This window comes from Pleuronectes platessa, chromosome 16 (assembly GCF_947347685.1).
Source record: "Pleuronectes platessa chromosome 16, fPlePla1.1, whole genome shotgun sequence".
Classification (NCBI taxonomy): domain Eukaryota; kingdom Metazoa; phylum Chordata; class Actinopteri; order Pleuronectiformes; family Pleuronectidae; genus Pleuronectes; species Pleuronectes platessa.
Window position 1 is genome coordinate 10452664 of NC_070641.1, and position 18611 is coordinate 10471274.

Genomic DNA, 18611 nt, shown 5'->3' on the forward strand with positions numbered 1-18611 from the left:
GCGATCGCTGTAGCTGACAGTCAAGCGACGGCATCCAAAATGGAGGCTCCGTCTTTGAGTGCCGCCGTCGCCATGCGGTCTCTGCCATGGCGAGCACCGTGCTTCACACTGGCAGCGTGGCACATTTATGGGCATTCCCCATAAGGTGCCTTTCTGATTGATGGCACAGCCTCGTGCACCTCCCTCCCTTCACTCCTCAGTCCTGATTTATTCGTCTAGTCTCTGTGACTTGGCACTGGCATTGCCCACTACTTCTCGTTTGGAAATTCCCTCCGGGCACATTCACTATTATTTGGAGTCCCGACAGGCACAAGCATCAGACAGAAACATACATGTACACACATACACACACACACACTAACTGCAGCATCCCATCTCATTCACACTGAGCCTGTGCTAGAGGGCAGGTGAGCCTCCCACCGCCTCCACTCTGAAAGGATCTCTCACCCAGAGGGCTCAGCTGCTTGGCGGGCCAGAGGGGTAAGCGGCTCTGTAACGCTGCCAAGTGAGGAACGGGTCTGGGTGTGCATGAGGCCAATCCTAGCACACAAAACGCACACGTGCAATGCGTGCAGACACACACAAAAGCATGCAAACACACGCGCACACACACACAGCCAGTCTGCCTTTGCCAATCTGAAGTTTATGATCCTTGTCTGCCTGTCAGGATTTTTCATAAAGAGATCAACCTGCTTGGTGGAGGAATGGACACAAATGCGACAGACGCACAGGAAGCACTTTGTGTTACTGTCTGGCTCAAGCTATATCACTAAATTTCCTTCGGGAGCAGTTTATCTATCTATCTATCTATCCATCCATCCATCTTGCAGAAATATACTTCAAATACCAGGCAGTGTGCAGGAAAACAAATATAAACCCAACTGCATTTCACAGTAAAAATGAATCCATATATTTAAGTCTGCCTTATGTCTCTGTTGTTTAATGTGAGCTGCCAACCATTGGTTCTTTAAAACAGTTTGACCAGATCCAGACGGTTTATTTAAAAAAATCGAATCTTAAATAAGGAAAAAACACCTTTGGTACAAATTCAAAAGAATAAATCAAAACACCAAAATGTCTACCCTTATTAAACCGTTCCCATGTTTAATAGGTAATTATGCAGAATTTGTTTTGATACTTGTAGCCTTTTTTAAATTCTGGATATGAATCATGTCCACTTTTATTTCAGATTTAATTTACCTGGGCCTCTTGTACGATCAATGATTTCCCCCTTGATCTTAATGTCTTTATTCCCAGTATCCTGTGAAGTGAAAACGAGCAGACATGAGTTACCAGAGCTAAGGAGTTAATAAGAGATACTGAGAACCTGACGTGTAACTTGGCTCATTCTGCAGCTCTTCACTTCAGTCAGATTTAAACGAGAGGACTTTGAGCAGCCCGAGCTGCAGCGTGAGTGAATGCCTACCATCTAGTGGCCGCTTCGGGAAAACAAACATTCAGAAACGCCAGGAGAGACGATTCAACTGGTCACATAGCTTCCTTTAATAAACCGAACCAAGAATACACATATTACAAAATATTGTTTTGCTTTTTACATACACGTGAAATCATTTTCTCCTTCCTTTCCTTTTCCAAAGCAAAATATGGAAACAGAAACATGGACCGTTATTCATTTTTTTTTTTAGAGTGGATCATTTTCTTAATGTAGGAAATAATCGCACCAAAAAAAGGAAGAAAGAAAGAAGCTTTTGTTGCACACGTTGGTAGGGAGGCGAGTGGCAGACATGTTAGACGAGGCTTTCAGGGCCCACCAGTTAAATTCAGTTTCTGAGTGTGTGTGTGTTTCTAGCTTTATACTTCAACTAGCAGAGTAGCATGTTTATTACGGAGCAGTCCATATAAATGGAGTGGTTGAATTCATATTTCAGACATTGACATGATCACTAGAATCTTAGGTTTGTTACGACATAGAGGTTTCCTGTATGTAAAAGAAGGAAAATCTTTACGTGGGCCGAGAACACGTTGCAGTTCAGCTGAATCGATGACGAATTGAATATGTCATGGGAGGGGGGGGAATAAAAAAAAGAAAAGTGCAGCCTTGGAGATGTGCACTGTTGTAGGTGACATCCAAAGCAGAATCTTAACCGAAACATCCTCGCTACAGGCCGAGATCATTCAGGGGTCGCTGGGGGTCACTAAAGGAGGCACAGGCTGAAAGCAGGGGGAGCCAGCCAGCATGTAGGTTAAACACGGTCCTCACAGCCTTAAATCTACCCAAACTTCCTCTTCAACAGACACCCCTCCATCACAGAGCAGCGGACAATGACTTGATTCCCCAAAACACTGATAACCTTGTTAAAAGTGGGCACTGCAGTGGACACGACAATCATTTGTTTTAGGGGGGGGGGGGGGGGGGGGGGGGGTGGGGAGGGGGGGGGGAAAGGGGATATCACAGCTGCTTTCAATGTCGAGCGCCAGCTGCATGGCACTCAATTTGGAAGCTTAACTTTCATTGGATGCAAGACCTTCAGTGGGGAGGAAAGAGCAAGGGACTACAGGTGGTGACAGTCCTGAACGGGACTGGTAAAGGTCAGATCAACCCCGGGTCTGAGCACTCCCACAACAGCACGTCAGCTTGTTCACAGGGCAGTGGTGTTCGTGGTCATACCTGAAAAGGCCCTTAATCTTTTTCTGTCAAGACATTCATATTCAGAATCTTGGATTCAGCTTCCACTACCTGCGCTCTCCCTCTGTCTGTCTCTTCGGGTCACGACTGCAGCAGCCATCCCATGATCCCTGGCGGGGTCTCACTGGAGAGGGTGTGAGGGTCAGCGGGCGGCTCCGTGGGAAAAGCGGAGGTCCTGGTCCTTGGGGAACTGTGCTGCATTGGTTGGAGCAGCAGTCACCAGTCCCGCCGGGGCCTCGGCTGCAGCAGAGGGCTTACGCGGAGAGTCAGCAGCCCAGGATGGAGAGGACCTTCCCCGGGCCACGGCTTCCACAGTTGGAGAGGGGTTCTTGCCGTGCTGAGAGGCCCCAGCTTCCGAGTCCTGCTGAGAGATGAGCTGGAGCAAGGCGGCTGCCACGGCGGGGCTGATGTCCTGGCTAGGTTGGGTTTCTGAACCGGCCTGCGGAGCGTTTCCATGGGGAAGAGCTGATGGAGGTGGCCCAGGTGGAGAGGGTGGACGCTGCTCACCAGGCTGAGACACCTGCTTGGCACTGGGTGGTTTCTTTTTTGACACTGCACCGTCTGAAGGAACCAAACAGGGCAGAGGACAATGTTAGGTATCAAGGCATAAAAAGACTAATGTCAACACAATGTGGATTGTCTTTAGACGCCACCTTCTTTTAAACATCTCTCTGCAGCTTAACTTTCAATGAAGTTAAAATGTGTTTGTCCAACAGACCCGCCCGTCATGAAGGTGAAGTTAAGAGTGATGTACCTGCCTTCAACACAAGAGGGAGGGCAGAGTGCTTTAAGTGCATCCTCATACCAACTATAAGGACTTACATGAACTGTTTTATGACCCTACAGTCACTGTGTAGATTTGTGCACGGTACATACTTTCAGACCAAATATTCAGATTGAAAGAGAGCTTCCATATATTATCTCAGTGACAACAAGGAGGAAAAGTCCTGTTTTTCCAATGTTTTTTACTCTGATGGAAAACTTCAGACTGCTTTAAATGAAAGTAAAATCATGGGAACCACGTGAGAAAAACTTAAAGGGTACATACAGCTGGATAAACAGGATGGGTGACTTATCTGGGACAATGTTAAGTATTCAAAATGGCTAGTTAATGATTTTGATTGTAACTACAGCAGGGTACAGTAAACCAAAGCTGTGAGGGTTTCACAGGGCTTGAGAGCATAAATAACCAGAAGAAAACAGGACCGTTACCATTCCAGGGTCAGCAGCAGAGTAAAGTTTTATTCAACTTACTAAACACACGCTTTTAAACTAATATGAGTCAGAGTGAACAGTTGAGGGGGGGGGGGGGGAAACAAAAAATGTGTGACAAACCAAGAAGTTAAGGAAACACATGCAGGTGAGGTCTAAAGATTCAAAGCATTTATTTGTCACTTTATAATTTATTAGACTTTCTTCATAAAAAGGCTGACATTACAGACCGTTTAAAGCAACATGTTCGACTGTGAAGGATCCATGACACCTGCTGCGCAATGAAAATGAAGTGAGGACGAAAAAAACATGGGAAAATGGGAAAGATACAGAAACGAGGACTGTGAGGAGGTACCGAGGAAGAGGGGGAAGATGTGGAGGGAAGAAATACAGTGTGAACCTTTCTTTTTACTGAAATGAAGAGAACTACAGTTTCTTCTGGTTTATGGGGTACACCAGGAAGTGATGGCCCGTGTGCACCAAACCTTTAACTGGTTACTGGGGTCACATGAAGATAAACACCAGACGGACATTTCACCAGCTTTTTCATCTGCATGTTTTCTTGCATGTCGGGAGGGACGAGGGTGTGTGGGGGTGTTTTCAGGAATGTCAGGGATAAAGAAAGGGGTGGGAGATTCATAAGTCTTACAGCCCAATTCATTTGGTTATAATTCTTGATTTAGTCAAGTATTCTAATATAACTAATTTGAGTATATAGGAACCTTGAGTGTCAGCTTCTCTGTGTTCACTGCTCAGTTCTCATTCTTGCAGTCCCCAGTGATTTTCACCTGAACCTTGCTTCACCCCCCTTCTTTTCTCCCACCCTCTAAAGACTAAACCCAGACTTGCCCTTGCGATCAGTAGTAGAGGCGGAGGAACCGCGAGACAGTGCCTCCTCTGATTGGACGCCATTGCTCTCGTCGCCTTCACCCTCGGTTTGAGGCTTAATGATGTGACCCAAAATGAGAGCTAGCAGGTTTGCTTGGTCTTCCTGGCTGAGCGGAGGTTCTCCAGATGTAGGTGAGGGTCCCTTGGGTTCGGGAGGCGGCTCTGGGGGCTGGGACCTTGCTGCAGGCTGGGCCTGGTCCTCTTGAGCCCCCTGGTGGTCGGAGGCCTCGCTGAGGGCAGACAGCGTCTGGCTGAGAGTCTCTGGGTTGGAGAGGTTGAGGAGCTGGGCCACCTGCGGGAGGCTGAGGTCTGTCTGTCCCTGGAGAAGGTTCAGGAGTACTGCCATCTCTGTCTGGTTCAACTGCTCTGCCACAGCTCCCAGACCTGAACACACACACACACAGCCACACCACGTATGACAATGCAGCACAGAGCCAACAAAAAGGTCCATAAACACTTAATTTACATTGTTCAAAATGGCATTTCACATTCAAGCAGTGCTACTGTATGTCTGGGTTCTCTACTCTTTCTACATAATGCAGCTTTGCTGAGAAAGTATAGTCATGATGGGACAATCAGAGCTATGATTGGGGGGGTGGGTGATCATCCAATCACAAAATCCCCAGGTCAAATCTGGCCAGCTACTCTATTTACTTCTCTACTGTTGATGTCAAATAAAGACATAATATCCTGAAATATTGTAAAAGGATTATACACGATATTGGAGGAAAACAATGGAATTGTATATTTTTCTGTGATGACATGGGGATATGAACATTTGAAAAACTGTTTTTGATTAACCTCATATTTTCCATTGCAAAACAAATTCCACACAACTGGATCTTCCTTTTCTTTCTCCGGTTCCTTGCTCATTTTCTCAGGTCGATGACTGGTGGTGGCCTAACCGGCTTTTCTTGTTTGATGAAGAGATCGAAGAATGAATGTGATGACATAGTTTGGTGCTCATGCACAGTCTGCACGTCTCACTAGGCACACACGGGGTCCAAGAAGCCTTAAATCTGAGTAAATTAAATTACGTGTAATTTGCCTAACGTGACACTGCACATGCTCACATGATGACAGTGATCTACAAGCAGCCCTAATATGAATTAAACCTGAAAATTTCCTTTATGGCTGAATGTTTTATCAATGTTACCCAGATCTATAAATGTCCCATGGGTTTTTTTAAGTGCAAAAGTCAAATATTGATACATTTCAAACAACTAAGTGCATTTCTGCTGAGAGGTATGCATTACCTGACAACTCACTCTCTAGGTTAGCTGTTGAGGGCGGTTTTCCTGGCGGAGGCGGAGGGGCTCCAGTCGGGCTGGGTTGTGACCGACTGTTCTCTCCGCCAGAGGTCCCTGACGCATCTTTACGGGGCACTTTGGGCACAGGCACATCTTCGGGCACCCCACTCTGACGCGCACGCCGCCTCTTCTTACTCCAGAGCTCGTGGCAGTCCTGATGGTGCGGAAGACTAGGAACAGAGTGGGCAGACATACCAAACATTAGGAATGACAAAACAGACATATATAATTCACAGTAAAAAGATGTATTTAATACTATGTAGATTAATAAATGTCAGTATGTTTTATGTGGTCTAAGGGACAGTTTAGATAATCTAATTTTATGGAGACATAGACCATGAGCTACTAACTCTGGTGGCGGCATCCTGCTGGGCTCCACATTACACAAGAAGTCACTGATGAGTGCAGTTTCTGCTGAGCAGCGTCGTGCGGGGTCAAGGGTCAGCATTCGGTCCAGCAGTTCCAGGGCAGAACTAGGTAGACTAGGTTGGGAGGAGAGATTTGTAAATTGCAGAAACAGGCAGCGAGTTGATCACAGCAGCCACTTTGATGAAGCGCAGCAACATACAAGGCGAACTCCTCCCGTAGTCTCCGTCTGTACTGCTTCTTGGGTTTCATGGTGTTGAAGAGGGGAAGTTTGATGACGTCAGGCCACACTGCAGGAGAGGGGGTGCCACAAAGACGGCTGAAGGACAGGACAGAGATGTGGGGTTAGGACATAGGAGGTGTGACATTTGGAACAGACGTTATCACTGGAGATGTCGTGTCAGCAGACCTGATGAGCTCCAGCTGCAAAAGTTCCTGGTTGGCTTGGAAGATGGGCTTCTTTGTGAAGAGCTCTCCCAAAATACACCTGAGTCATGACAGATAATGGAGGCGGTGAGAAATGTACATTCTAAGTATATGACCTATATTTAGTGCCACAGGCTTAATAAAACCTCTGTTATAAACAGACCTGATAAGTCTTAGTTTATAAGTTTGCATTTTCATGAAAGTCATCTAGTCATTTTCTTTGTTAGCGAAATATAATATCGAATCGCAAAGTGAAATAATGTTCACAGCCTATATGATGCAATTTTAAAATGAAAAAATCCTATCAGTTTCAATAGTCAAATTCTAATTAAAAAAATATTGGATTAACTTCTATGAAAGATTGCCCCACCAAAATTCATTGAAATGTACTTAAAATATATAGGTTTTAAGTACAGTTACTCACAGAAGAAACTCAAATACATAAGTTAATGAAGACAGAAAATGAGATGTGAGAACTGAGAAGTGTGGATGTCAAAGAAGAAATAAAGTGGTAGTGAAAGGACGTTCAGCTGCGTCAGTCTTACTCACCCACAGCTCCAAACATCAATTGCTGGAGAATACCTCTCCTCTCCCAGCAGCAGCTCAGGGGGGCGGTACCATAGTGTGATGACTTTGTTAGTGTACGGCCGACTGAGTGCAAGGAAAGAGGAGACGAAGTGAGACCCTGGCTAAACTGTGTGGCAAAAATTACATCAAGATGAAGTGTTCACATTAGTCGATATCACAATTAATGTCACATTGTTGTTTATTTTAGTGTTAAAGACAGATTTCCGCTTCTGAGAGTAGGTTGTGGTTTTAAACCATTTTATGAAAAGAGAATGACAAACAATTGATAAACAGCAAACATTTTACAAATCTGTGGTCAATCAATTGTGTGCTATACCTCCTCACTATGCTTACACAATGCATTAGCAATATATCACAACACATATACCTAACACTTGTTATAAAGCTTTGTGACAAAAATGATATTATATATATCACTTGTATTGTTTCATTGCCCAGCCCGAAGTGAGACTCTGCATAAGCACTTGGGCGCCCTCATCATCTCGGCTTTAATTAACCAGGGCCTCTCTGAAGGGTAAACAGCCCCATCTAGTGGGCAGTCATTGTAAAAATGAATAAGCTCATGAGGTGCAATTACTGCTTCGATGATCATCAACACTTAATCACACATTCACTATAACATCTCAGGCAGATGAGGTCTCCATCTGTTGCATATATATACAAAGATGATAAAATAAACTCTTGTCTTACCTTTCCTCTGAACTGTAAAGTCGGGCCAAACCGAAATCCGCCAGTTTGATCTGACCTCTGGACAAAGAAATGTATATTAAAAACCTTTGAAAATAGTACCAAAAAAAGACATGCTCGGCCCAGAAAAATCTAGCCCTGAATTTCTTTTACTCCAGAATAAGCAGTTTATTTCAAATTAGTGTAAATCCTCCTTCACTTCACTCCCATTGCGAATAGGAGTTTGTCTCAGGTTTTTACCCCGGTGCGTCATGAACGCACCGAATCCTGAGGTGATCTTTCAACTCCCTCTCTTGCCAAATTTGCAGGTTCATCCAGGAGTCACATTTCTATCAATGCCAATTGGCTCTAAAGTGGATTAAAACCTCATTTGACCAAGGCAAACAAAAGCCAGATGCAAGTAGGTTTTTTGACCATTGGAAAAGTAGCTTTACTTGGCATATCCATGGTCTGATCCAAGTTATTAAACCTGACACCAAAATCAATAATTTAGCAATTATGTACAGGGCATTTTCAGAAGGTACAAGCCAAAAGAATATGTAAATTGCTGACTTTGTCCACACATCTTTTCTCGTAAATGTCCAAACCCCAAGTGCAGCACAACAATGGCCAGTAATTGCACGACAACCACAGCATGGCTCTAAATGCTCCATTAAATCCCAAACCCACATTTTATTTTGTTTCTTTATTTGCATTTTAGCTTCCGCAGCTCATTTAGCTCAGTTTCCTCGTGCATCCTGTCATGTTTGCAGTTTGGATGCAAAACTGTGCTAAACAACCATCTGTGAAAACTTGCTGTACTCCTATGTTGTTGTACATGATTAAATTAGTAGCACTGTAATTGGCTTTGTTGCGGATGCACCTAAAAACAATTGTAATCTGATCATTAAAGTTGGCATTCGACTGCTTAAGGTCTTGAGTTTACATCCTGCAGATTTACTAACTGCAGCTGCATTTGAACATTTTTAAGAAGCTAGGGTGGGTAATGCTGCAACCAAAGTAAACCTTTAGGCAAAAATGATTAGTCAAATTTGCTGTGTGATGGCTACAGCAAATGCACCACAACACATTGTTCCTGGTGTGTGTGCTCTTCACCTGTTGTTCAGCAGAATGTTGGAGCATTTGATGTCTCTGTGCAGGAAGTTGTTCTTGTGGCAGTAGTCCAGGCCCTCCATCAGCTGCCGCATGAAGCTGCGAACGTGCTCGTGGGAGAACTGGACCAGGCCCGACTCCAGCAGGCCCATCAGGTCGTGGTCCATGTACTCGAACACCAGGTAAAAAGCACCTAAAGCAGAGGGAATGTGCAGCGAGAAATCAGACACATCTAGAATGGCACTCAGAACACATACTTCCTCCAAGGCCCAACAGTCCCTTTTAATCCAATTCAGCCGCAATCCATTTTTACACACTCTGTAGACAACACTCGGCTAAATGTGCCCGATTCTTTCATTAAGATCCATGAATTTTTCCCTGGGAAATTGGTGACAATGTCGTAAAAACAAGCAATCTCGCAATGTGAAGGTAAATGAAAATAATGTTTCCAAACCATTGAGCCAGAAGTTAACAAGTTCTTCCTAGGCCCATACCCCACCCCTCTATCATGTTAAAAAAAAAAATTCAGTACATTAGACTTTGCGTAATCCTGCCAACAAACAATAAAGATATTATGACCTCCTTGGTGGGGGGAGATGTTGACACAATAATAGAGTCTGGAGGCAGAAGGTTGCTCTGTACTTTGACCAGAAAATGTACACCTACTTCACTTTGGTTTGTCAGAAGCTCAGAGCTCTTGACAGGGGTTTTACTGAAACTATTGATCTGTTGTGTGAACAGCAAGCTACAACTTGAATGTACATTTAAGTTCAATTAAAAAAGGTAAATCATAATAAAATGGCATGAAGCAAAAAACGTCTGCAACATTGTGACCACAGCAATTTCATCCAAGGCCAAAATAAATGAGGTAATAGAGCTGGTTTATATTAAATTCAAATATCATCTTATTTGACAGTGTTTGTACAAAAGAGGGCATCGCTTCTTTTGCGACTAAGAAGTTAAAACACTGTTGCGGGCATAACTTCTGTCTGCAGGTGTGTGTGTGTGTGTGTGTGTGTCTCTGTCCCTCTTCACACACAAACTGATAATCACATAGGTTTAACGGTACATGTATCGGAACCGACCATTTTCTGTACAGGCTTTTCAGTTTGGTACAGACATGTCTCAATTCTGAGGGACAACTTTTGCGAAGGACCGCATGTGCTGTAAGCAAGAGGATCATTCAAAGGCTGTATGCAGACATTGCGCAACTGCTATCGGATATGTAGCTGGCAGCACATCGAACATGCTGACTCGTTTGAAACGGCATCACCTGAGTGATGTCCACCAACATTAGTGGGGCAAGGGAAAACAACTAGTCCTGTGCAAACCCAGCTCCCCGCGGCAGCTTTTTCTAAATACCTCAGACCGTGTCAAAGCAATAACGAACGACATGTGTTTATACAGCAGCGGACAGGAGAATGTTTTCCGTTGTTGAAAACACAGGGTTCAAAGTAATCGGGCCCCGTTACGAAGTTCCCTCTTGTCCACACTTCAGCCAGCGAGTAACAGCAGCCCTTTATGAACCTCTGATAAGAGTGTTCCACAGTGAAGTCATTGTTCGTACCAGCAAGGCCAGCCTCCACAAACTATGTGGACAAGTTCATTATTTTGAATACAGAATAAATAGATATACTTAATCATGATAATCATACAACACAATATCAGTGCAGTTTAAGTACAGTTCATTTTCTACATTCTTCACCTTAAAGAATATTTATTTGACTATTTTTGTTTATTTCTGAGAACGTTTTACTTTAGTAAAGATTACTAAGATAAGATCACATTTATTTAGTTATTAATCGATGATGTCGGATTATGACACCAGATTGTTTCAGTCAGTTTAACCCTGATGTCCTGTCTGTGCGTCTCACGTTATCTCTCGTGTTTAGTAGCAGGTTTAAACATGTGTCTCAAACTCTGGATAAATCCAACAAACACAAAGTAAACGTCTGTCTTATACGTGTCCTAATAACATTGTATCAGTGATGGCGTTTATTGTTAAAGTGTAAAGTGAGAGCAGGCCAAAGGAGGAGGGAGGAGAAAGCAGACTCCGACAGAGACTGACACAGGACGACCGGAACTTAAATGTGCGTCTGTCCTGACCCTGAAGCAGCGGTTATAATTATTCAGCGGTGGAAAACCATTAAAACAACAGAAACCATGAATCCATTATGTTGAGTCACTACATCGATACAGTGTCATCCTCCCCTATACAGGAGCCCAAATACAAGCATGTGTGCTGGTGCTGCTCCTACACTCTTAGCTCCTAATCTGACGTGGCTGTAACTATTCCAGCAACATGATTTTCCAGACTTTCTCCAGAGTTTTGTCCTGCAGGCCAACTAGTTAAAAGCTCAAGAGAATGTATCTCATGGTGAAGGAGAGGAGCCTGGTGTCCATGTGCATTAAACAAACACACACGCTCTCTACTGTGGAATTAATATATCTCGCCCTTCCTCTCCCTGCTACCCCAACCTTTTACGTGACTCTCCAGATATTTCTGTATTGTGTTAACACGTTTGACTGGTTGTTGCTGTTCTACATGTGTGAAAGGCCAACGCATGAGGCAGAGTGTGTGTTATTGCACACGCATTTCAAATTTTTCTCAGGATGTTTTTAACTGTAATATATTAACTAAAATACAATCGTATAAATCGGAGCAGCGGGGGCGGTATTGCGTTCGCTTTACCGCACCGTTGTAACGAAAAGAGAGCTGAGCCGCAAGGCAAAGCTCTCGATCTACCGGTCGATCTTCGTTCCTATCCTCACCTATGGTCATGAGGGCTGGGTGATGACCGAAGGACGAGATCGCGGGTACAAGCGGCCGAGATGAGTTTTCTCAGAAGGGTGGCTGGCGTCTCCCTTAGGGATAGGGTGAGAAGCTCAGCCATCCGTGAGGAACTCGGATTAGAGCCGCTGCTCCTTTACTTAGAAAGGAGTCAGCTGAGGTGGTTCGGGCATCTGGTAAGGATGCCCACTGGGCGCCTTCCTTGGGAGGTGTTTCAGGCACGTCCAGTGGGGAGGAGACCTCGGGGAAGACCCAGGACTAGGTGGAGAGATTATATCTCAACACTGGCCTGGGAACGCCTCGGGATCCCCCCGTCAGAGTTGGTCAATGTGGCCCGGGAAAGGGAAGTCTGGGGCCCCCTGCTTGAGCTGCTCCCCCCGCGACCCGACCCCGGATAAGCGGACGAAAATGAGATGAGATGACAATCGTATATAAATGTCAACTGCCATTTCAACAACAGGGGTAATGATGCACAGGGTAATCTTTTAGACCATGAACTCTATTTTGCTATGACAACTGCTAAATGTTTCTATCGTTTTAATGTAAGTTAAAGAAAACCCACGTCAGGATGGTTCTTCTTTCAAACATGTTGCCGGTCTGTCTTCACCCTGATGTGTTTTGTCACAGCAGCCGTTTGATACGTTATCACAGATTATAGCCAGAAGTAAAAAAAAAATCTCTAAAACTTTCAAAAAGTTCAGCTCCATATTTTCCATATTAACCAGTCTTGTAAAGGATCATTCTTACCTTTGTCCTTTTTAAAGTCAAGTGCATCCTGCTTGTCGGTGACGATTTCCTTCATGTTGACGACGCTGCGGTGCTTGAGCTGCCGCAAGATCTTGATCTCTCGGATGGCTGTGATCGGGAATCCCTCTTTCTCATTGTCTAAACGCACTTTCTTCAGAGCCACCAGCTCACCTGGGCATTTAGAGAACCAGATATAATAATTCGCTCTGTGACACAAGTTAAGTGGTATAGTGACTAAATTCCAGCTAATATTCCCTTACCAGTGACTTTGTCCTTGGCCTTGTACACTTGACCATAAGTGCCTTCCCCTATGATGCCAATTATATCGAATTTATCTACACAGCGTTTGCCCCAGTCACTCTGGTTGTGTTTGCGCTCACCATATCGCGGGCAGCAAATCCTGGGAAACATCAACAAGAAAAACAGTTCAGACTTTTGTGTGGGTTAAGCAGAAAAAAAAGAGAACAAAGGGGAGTAATAAAGGAAACTGACTTTGGTCTCTTCTTTAGGGCTGTCTGGGGTAGCGGAGGAGCCTGGCGGATGGGGGACTGTGGGGGTGAGGAGTCAGCTCCATGTAAGGTGGGTGGTAACGGAAGGTCGGTGAGTGACGGCCGGCTGCGAACTTCTTTCTCCTTCTCCTTCCTAGATAGCCTATGAGGAGGGGTGGACTTCTTTGGACTGACGAGGAAAAAATAAAAGTTTTAGACAAAATGCTGCAGTTTAAAGAGAAAAAAGCTGAAATCCTTTTTATCTAAAAAAAGGTGATCTTTATATATTGTCAACCTTGTCACCGTCAAAGGTAAATCAACTGTGCAGGAAAAAACATGCAACTGAAAGGGTATGGCAGGGTCTGAGCTGAAAATCATAGAGGTTCTGTGTATGTTATCTTCTATAACCTGTGATCTGATCAGTTATCCTCTACTCTTTTTTTTGTAATTATGACCCAAGCGGTTTCCCAGAGAAATGTTGGGGTACAGTCACCCAAAGGGGTCTAGTGCTGATCACAGACCACACCTGTCGATACTGAAGTCCTTTGAAAAGTCTGATACAATATCATTAATCTTGTGAGAATGTGAAATTAATTTTAAACACAGCAGGTCAGTGTAGCCGAATGGAAGTGAGTCCAGGACGGAAATATCACTAACAAATAAAACAAAAGTCAGCAATAACAAGATTTGCTCATCAGAACTTTCAATAGGTGAAAGAGATATTTTGTGTGCTCCTGTTGGAGCAGGCCTCACCTGTCCTGAGCATTTCCCAGCAGTGCAGGTGGTAAAGGCAGGAGGGGCAGAGTCGATGTCTTGTGGAGCGGGGTCTGGCGGACTGGGCTGCGTGTGGGAACTGTTGCTGGTGATTTGGCCTGGGTTGTAGTGGAGGGTGTAGGAGGCTGAATACTTTTTTCTGCCTGAGGTGGCGGTGGTGGAATCTGGTTGGTTGAACCAGGAGGCACAGGAGGAGAGGGTTGAGGAGGAGCAGGTGCAGGGGAGGAGGTGGAAGAAGAGGGGAGAGGTGCAGAAACTTGATCTTCAGCACTAGGAACGTCCTGGGGTAGTTGTACAGGTGGAGTGGGCTGAGGTTCTGCTGCGGAGTCTCTTTCTGCCGGCGGAGCCTCGACTTTAGCTGGCCGTGAGGAGGGGACGACTGTAGATTTACGTGCTGGGGGAAGAGGGGAGGCAGCGCCGCTGGCACGAGCGGCCGCCTCAGCAGCCTGACGTTCCTTCTTCCTACGGCTCAGTTCTGCTCCCAGGCTGGAGTTAAGTGGCAGGCGGGAAGTGGGAGGGGAGCGGCTAGCTGGCCGACTGCTATGGGAACTGGGCCCTGCTCCAGAAGACGTATGCCTCTTAGTGCGGGAGCGAGATGAGGAGCGACGAGAAGAAGAGTAGTGCAGAGGGGAGCGACTCCTGGAGCGGCCTGAGCGTCTACAGAAAACAAATACATTTCTTTAAATGTCATGAAAAATTACATAGACATCTTGGATTCTACCGAATCTTCCTGCAGTCACAATAGGATTAAACATGATGCTTGCTATTTTATATGTAGAGTCGGTCATCTCAAGCAACATCATCAAACTACAAAATAGCACTTGATCACATAATGAAAACCAAACCATGCAGGAGATGTTATTAGATATAAAAATGCTAACGATGGAACAGTTGACACTTTATACAAGGTTTAAAACTTTACAGTGAACTGATGATGTACGGTTTGATTATTGTCCAACTTCCTAATTTGTATTTGCCACTGTTTTCCTCAAAATAAGAAAACAATTAATGGCAGGAAAGTTAATTAATATCTGTCCTTGGTAAATTTTAACTGAGGTTCAGCTACATTTCTGAAAAAAACTAAAGTGGGAAAGACTTTGTTTGATGTGCGGACACATTACCAGTAAAACAAATGTTGAGGGATCTCACCCACAGGTGTCATGTTTTTAGAGCCAATTTCAAATTTGATTTTGAAGAGAAAAGTGGCTTATATCTAATGTAAAACTAAAATGTAATCATACATTAAAAAACATTCTGCAGTAACATGGAATGAAATCAAAGAATATGTTTTACTGACTTTTTACAATAAAATACTTGTCACCTGCCTGTTTTGAGATTTAGGTCCATTTCGACATGGAGAACATATAATCCATTGTGAATCTTGCAGCCAGCTTTCTTTAACAGTAGATGGTTTGCCGGAGGCTGAAGAACTCTGCATGTTCAACAGGTGTGTCTGAATATAAACTGGTTGAATTGAATGGCCCATTAAAACAAACTGGATCATAATAGGACTAGCAGAGAGAAATGTTCAACAAGGCCTCAGATACTGTACACTTCCTCTATCGATGTATATAGGGGGGTGCATGCGTAAGCCATCTAACTTTTCCAAACAGATCTGCAAAGGATAATGCACGCAGTCAGGGTGCCCTGCAGCATATACTCACCGAGACATGGGGCTGGTGCTGGAGGACCTGCGGGTACCGTAAGGGCTGATGGAGCGTCTCCTTGAGTATGGGCTGCTGTCCCTCTCGTAGCTGGAGGACCTGTGTCTGCTGCCATAGGGGCTGTCTGATCTCTGTCTGCTGCGGCGAGACATGTCCCCATAGGGACTGGGGCTTTGCTGAGCTGCCCTCCTCCTGGAGTAGCTGTCCTCCCCCTGCTGACCATACCCGCTGCCCAGTGGACTCTCACTGCCGGCCCCTCTCCGGGGACTAGGCGACAGAGCAGAGCTGGTGCCCTTCCTACGAGGGCTACCCCTACTTGAGGACTTGCCCTTGGGGCTCGACTTGTGGCTCTTGGAGGACTTCCGGTGGCTCCTGTTCCCCTGGCTCCTCTGGGAGGAGGTACGGCTGCCCTCCCCTCGGCCTTCCCTCCGCTGCTGCCTGTCTTTGCGGGACTTCCCTGAGCGGCCGCTCTCCTTGCTGCGGGATGAAGACGTGGAGGACGTGGTGCTGCCCACACTGGCTACAGGCTGGACCTGGGAGGAGAGCATCAGCTCCCCGCGTTTCGAGTCCCCCTCTGGCTGGACCAGGCGCTTGGAGGAGGAGGCCGAGGAGGCAGCCTTCTCCTTGCTCTTCACCGACGCCCCCTTCTCGCGGTCTTTGATGTTCTTTTTCTTGTACCCACGCTCCCCATTCCCAGATTCAGCGAGTTTATTAGGGTCCTTGGACTTTTTCCGGGGGTGTCTGTGCTCCTTGGTCTCGCTCTCGCCTCCTTCTCCTCCGACGTCGTCCCTGTCGTAGTCGGGCGAGAGCTCCAGCCTGTCCCCGCCCCCCCTCTCAGAGGGCCTGGAGGACAACGGGTCCGAGAAAGTGTCCGAGTCGGAGCTGATATCGTCGTACTCAACCAGAGGCTTCACTGTGTTGACACCAGGAGGCGCCGTATCGCCGAGGGTAAAACCATCGTGGGCCGCCGACTCCCGATTATGTTTGTTAGATTTGTGCCGTTTGCGTTTAGAGGAAGAGGGCATTGGAGATTTTAACTGCACCTTGCCGCCTTTGCTCGTCATGTCTCCCGCAGAGGCTCGGGTCTGGGCCTGGGTTTGGTTCGACACACCGCCGATGCCGGATTCCGACTTCTTCTTGGTCCCATGGTGTCGGTCCGACCCAGGCATCCCTCACGCCGGCGTCGGTGCCTCTCCTGCGACTGGGCCTCGGCGGTCCAGGCAGGTCATTCACGGGAGAAAAGCGGTTTCTCCCAAAAAAGTGTTACTAAGCAGAAACAGCGAGTGAAAAACACACGAAACAAACACACCAGGCCGCTCACGTCCAGTCCTCCGCAGCGACACTTCACTCCATCCAGGTCGCCAGCATAGCTCGTCAAAGCAGGAACAAAAAATGTCCACCGCGGTTCTCCGGTGCTGTGAAGTTTGTACTTGGAATTAGTCAGTGAATGAGAAAGATCCCGAGCGGACATCGGAGCATTGTGGTGTCGTCTCCGTCTCAATTTAGCTAGCACCGCTAGCTAATGCTCGGCAGCTAGCGAGCTGACTCGCAGAAAAAGAAAAAGTCCCTCAGTGAGAGCTGTCCGTGTCCGCGGTCTAGTTTAGTGAAGGAGTTTTTTATTCCACGGAATCACGCTGTTTGCGTTCAGAAACAAGGGTCTTCATTTAAAGACGCTCGAACAAAATGAAAACTTGACCCGGTTGGTTCTGTTTACATGTTCCCTTTAATGTAACTTTTATCCACTATAAATTCACTATGGATTAGAAATCATAATATTTTCGTGTGCAGTAGATGTTCCAGTTTATTATCAATGGCTCTGGGAGTCAACCAGGCCTGTATTTAGGACGATGCTGGTGGATTGAATATCATCCACAGCCCTATCTGAAGGAGACTACAAACGCCATTGTGGCTCCTGTGAGTAGCAGTCTGTGCACAGCGGAGTGAACCGGAAGCAGGGGCGCTGTCACTCTCCAACGTATGACGGCAACGACCTATGGCGGCAAAGAGCCCGCCCCCAGTGTTGGCTGTGGCGCGACTTCGACGCAAAAACATTGAGACGAGAAACGCATAGATATTAGTACAATTTTGTCTTAACTTGTTAAGTTATAGCAGGGGACACATTTAACTGATTTATAATAAAAAATGTACTGCAGTTAAATTACCTGATATGGTGGGTTTGGATTTTTAACAGACAGGAAGCAGCAACAAAGGATGTGATATTTACCCATGCAGGCAAAGGTTGAATTACAAACAGGCAAAACACACAACTACTCTAGAACAGTAAAAACTCCTAAATATTGGTATACAGTCTATGTTGCCAACTGGTATCTTCTAATACAACTTAACAAAAATGCACTTCTTCGTCCGGTACAATTGTGTACTGTCTTTTGGCACATTTGAATTCGGCAAAGCACTTGTTTCATTTCAATGCAGTACTTTGGTGAAGTATCATAAAGAAATACAAATGCACAGCAATATAGAGGTGTATTTGTCTCTTGGTGTTTTCAAGACCTGCTCCTTGATGCTGGTGAGAACAGGGCTTCTTTTATCCAGCGTCAAACCGCACAGGTCCCCAGTGCACACAAGGCCTTCTCCCTAGAATTCAAGGTGAAGGTATCACAATGATAACTCCAGTCCAACCAATTCACGTCATGTGTCAAGTTCCCACACCTGGTTCATTAGAGCTGCATAGTATCACATGGGCTCTACACTCCGTTACAAGGACAAAATATATAATGTATCTCAACACTGAATCATGGCATAAGTAACTCATGATAATACTTCTGGAAAAAGCTCATTAATCAGCTTTACTCATGTTTTCTAATGTTACATAATTTCCTTTTCTCATTTAATGCCGTCCTTTTCGGTTGGGTTGGGTTAATTTATAACTTTATTCTAACAATGTATTGTAATATTTTTACAAAATTAAGC

General features: G+C 45.4%; 1 protein-coding gene across 2 annotated transcripts; it reads right to left on the bottom strand.

Annotated features, from left to right (window-relative positions):
* Window positions 1–2382: 2382 nt before the first annotated feature.
* Window positions 2383–17630, bottom strand: cdk12 (cyclin-dependent kinase 12). 2 transcript variants are annotated; one of them, XM_053443363.1, is made up of 14 exons: window positions 15681–17630; window positions 13996–14673; window positions 13247–13432; window positions 13015–13154; window positions 12755–12925; window positions 9220–9409; window positions 8128–8184; window positions 7399–7500; window positions 6833–6910; window positions 6626–6742; window positions 6408–6539; window positions 6016–6227; window positions 4709–5131; window positions 2383–3208 (listed from the first exon to the last, which is right to left on the bottom strand). In XM_053443363.1, exons 1-14 carry the CDS (start codon window positions 16847–16849, stop codon window positions 2790–2792), a joined length of 4074 nt encoding a protein of 1357 aa, XP_053299338.1. In that variant the 5' UTR covers window positions 16850–17630; the 3' UTR covers window positions 2383–2789. The 2 variants fall into 2 exon arrangements, with proteins under 2 accessions (XP_053299338.1, XP_053299337.1); XM_053443362.1 differs by having other exon boundaries at window positions 6004–6227.
* Window positions 17631–18611: the final 981 nt, after the last annotated feature.

Coding starts and splice junctions, on each gene's coding strand:
- cdk12 (XM_053443362.1), bottom strand. CDS start 16,849: ATGCCTGGGTCGGACCGACACCATGGGACCAAGAAGAAGTCGGAATCC. Junction 13,433..13,995: donor CTGGGAAATGCTCAGGACAG/GTGAGGCCTGCT, acceptor TTTCCTCGTCAG/TCCAAAGAAGTCCACCCCTC. Junction 6,228..6,407: donor AGCAGGATGCCGCCACCAGA/GTTAGTAGCTCA, acceptor CTCTGTTCCTAG/TCTTCCGCACCATCAGGACT.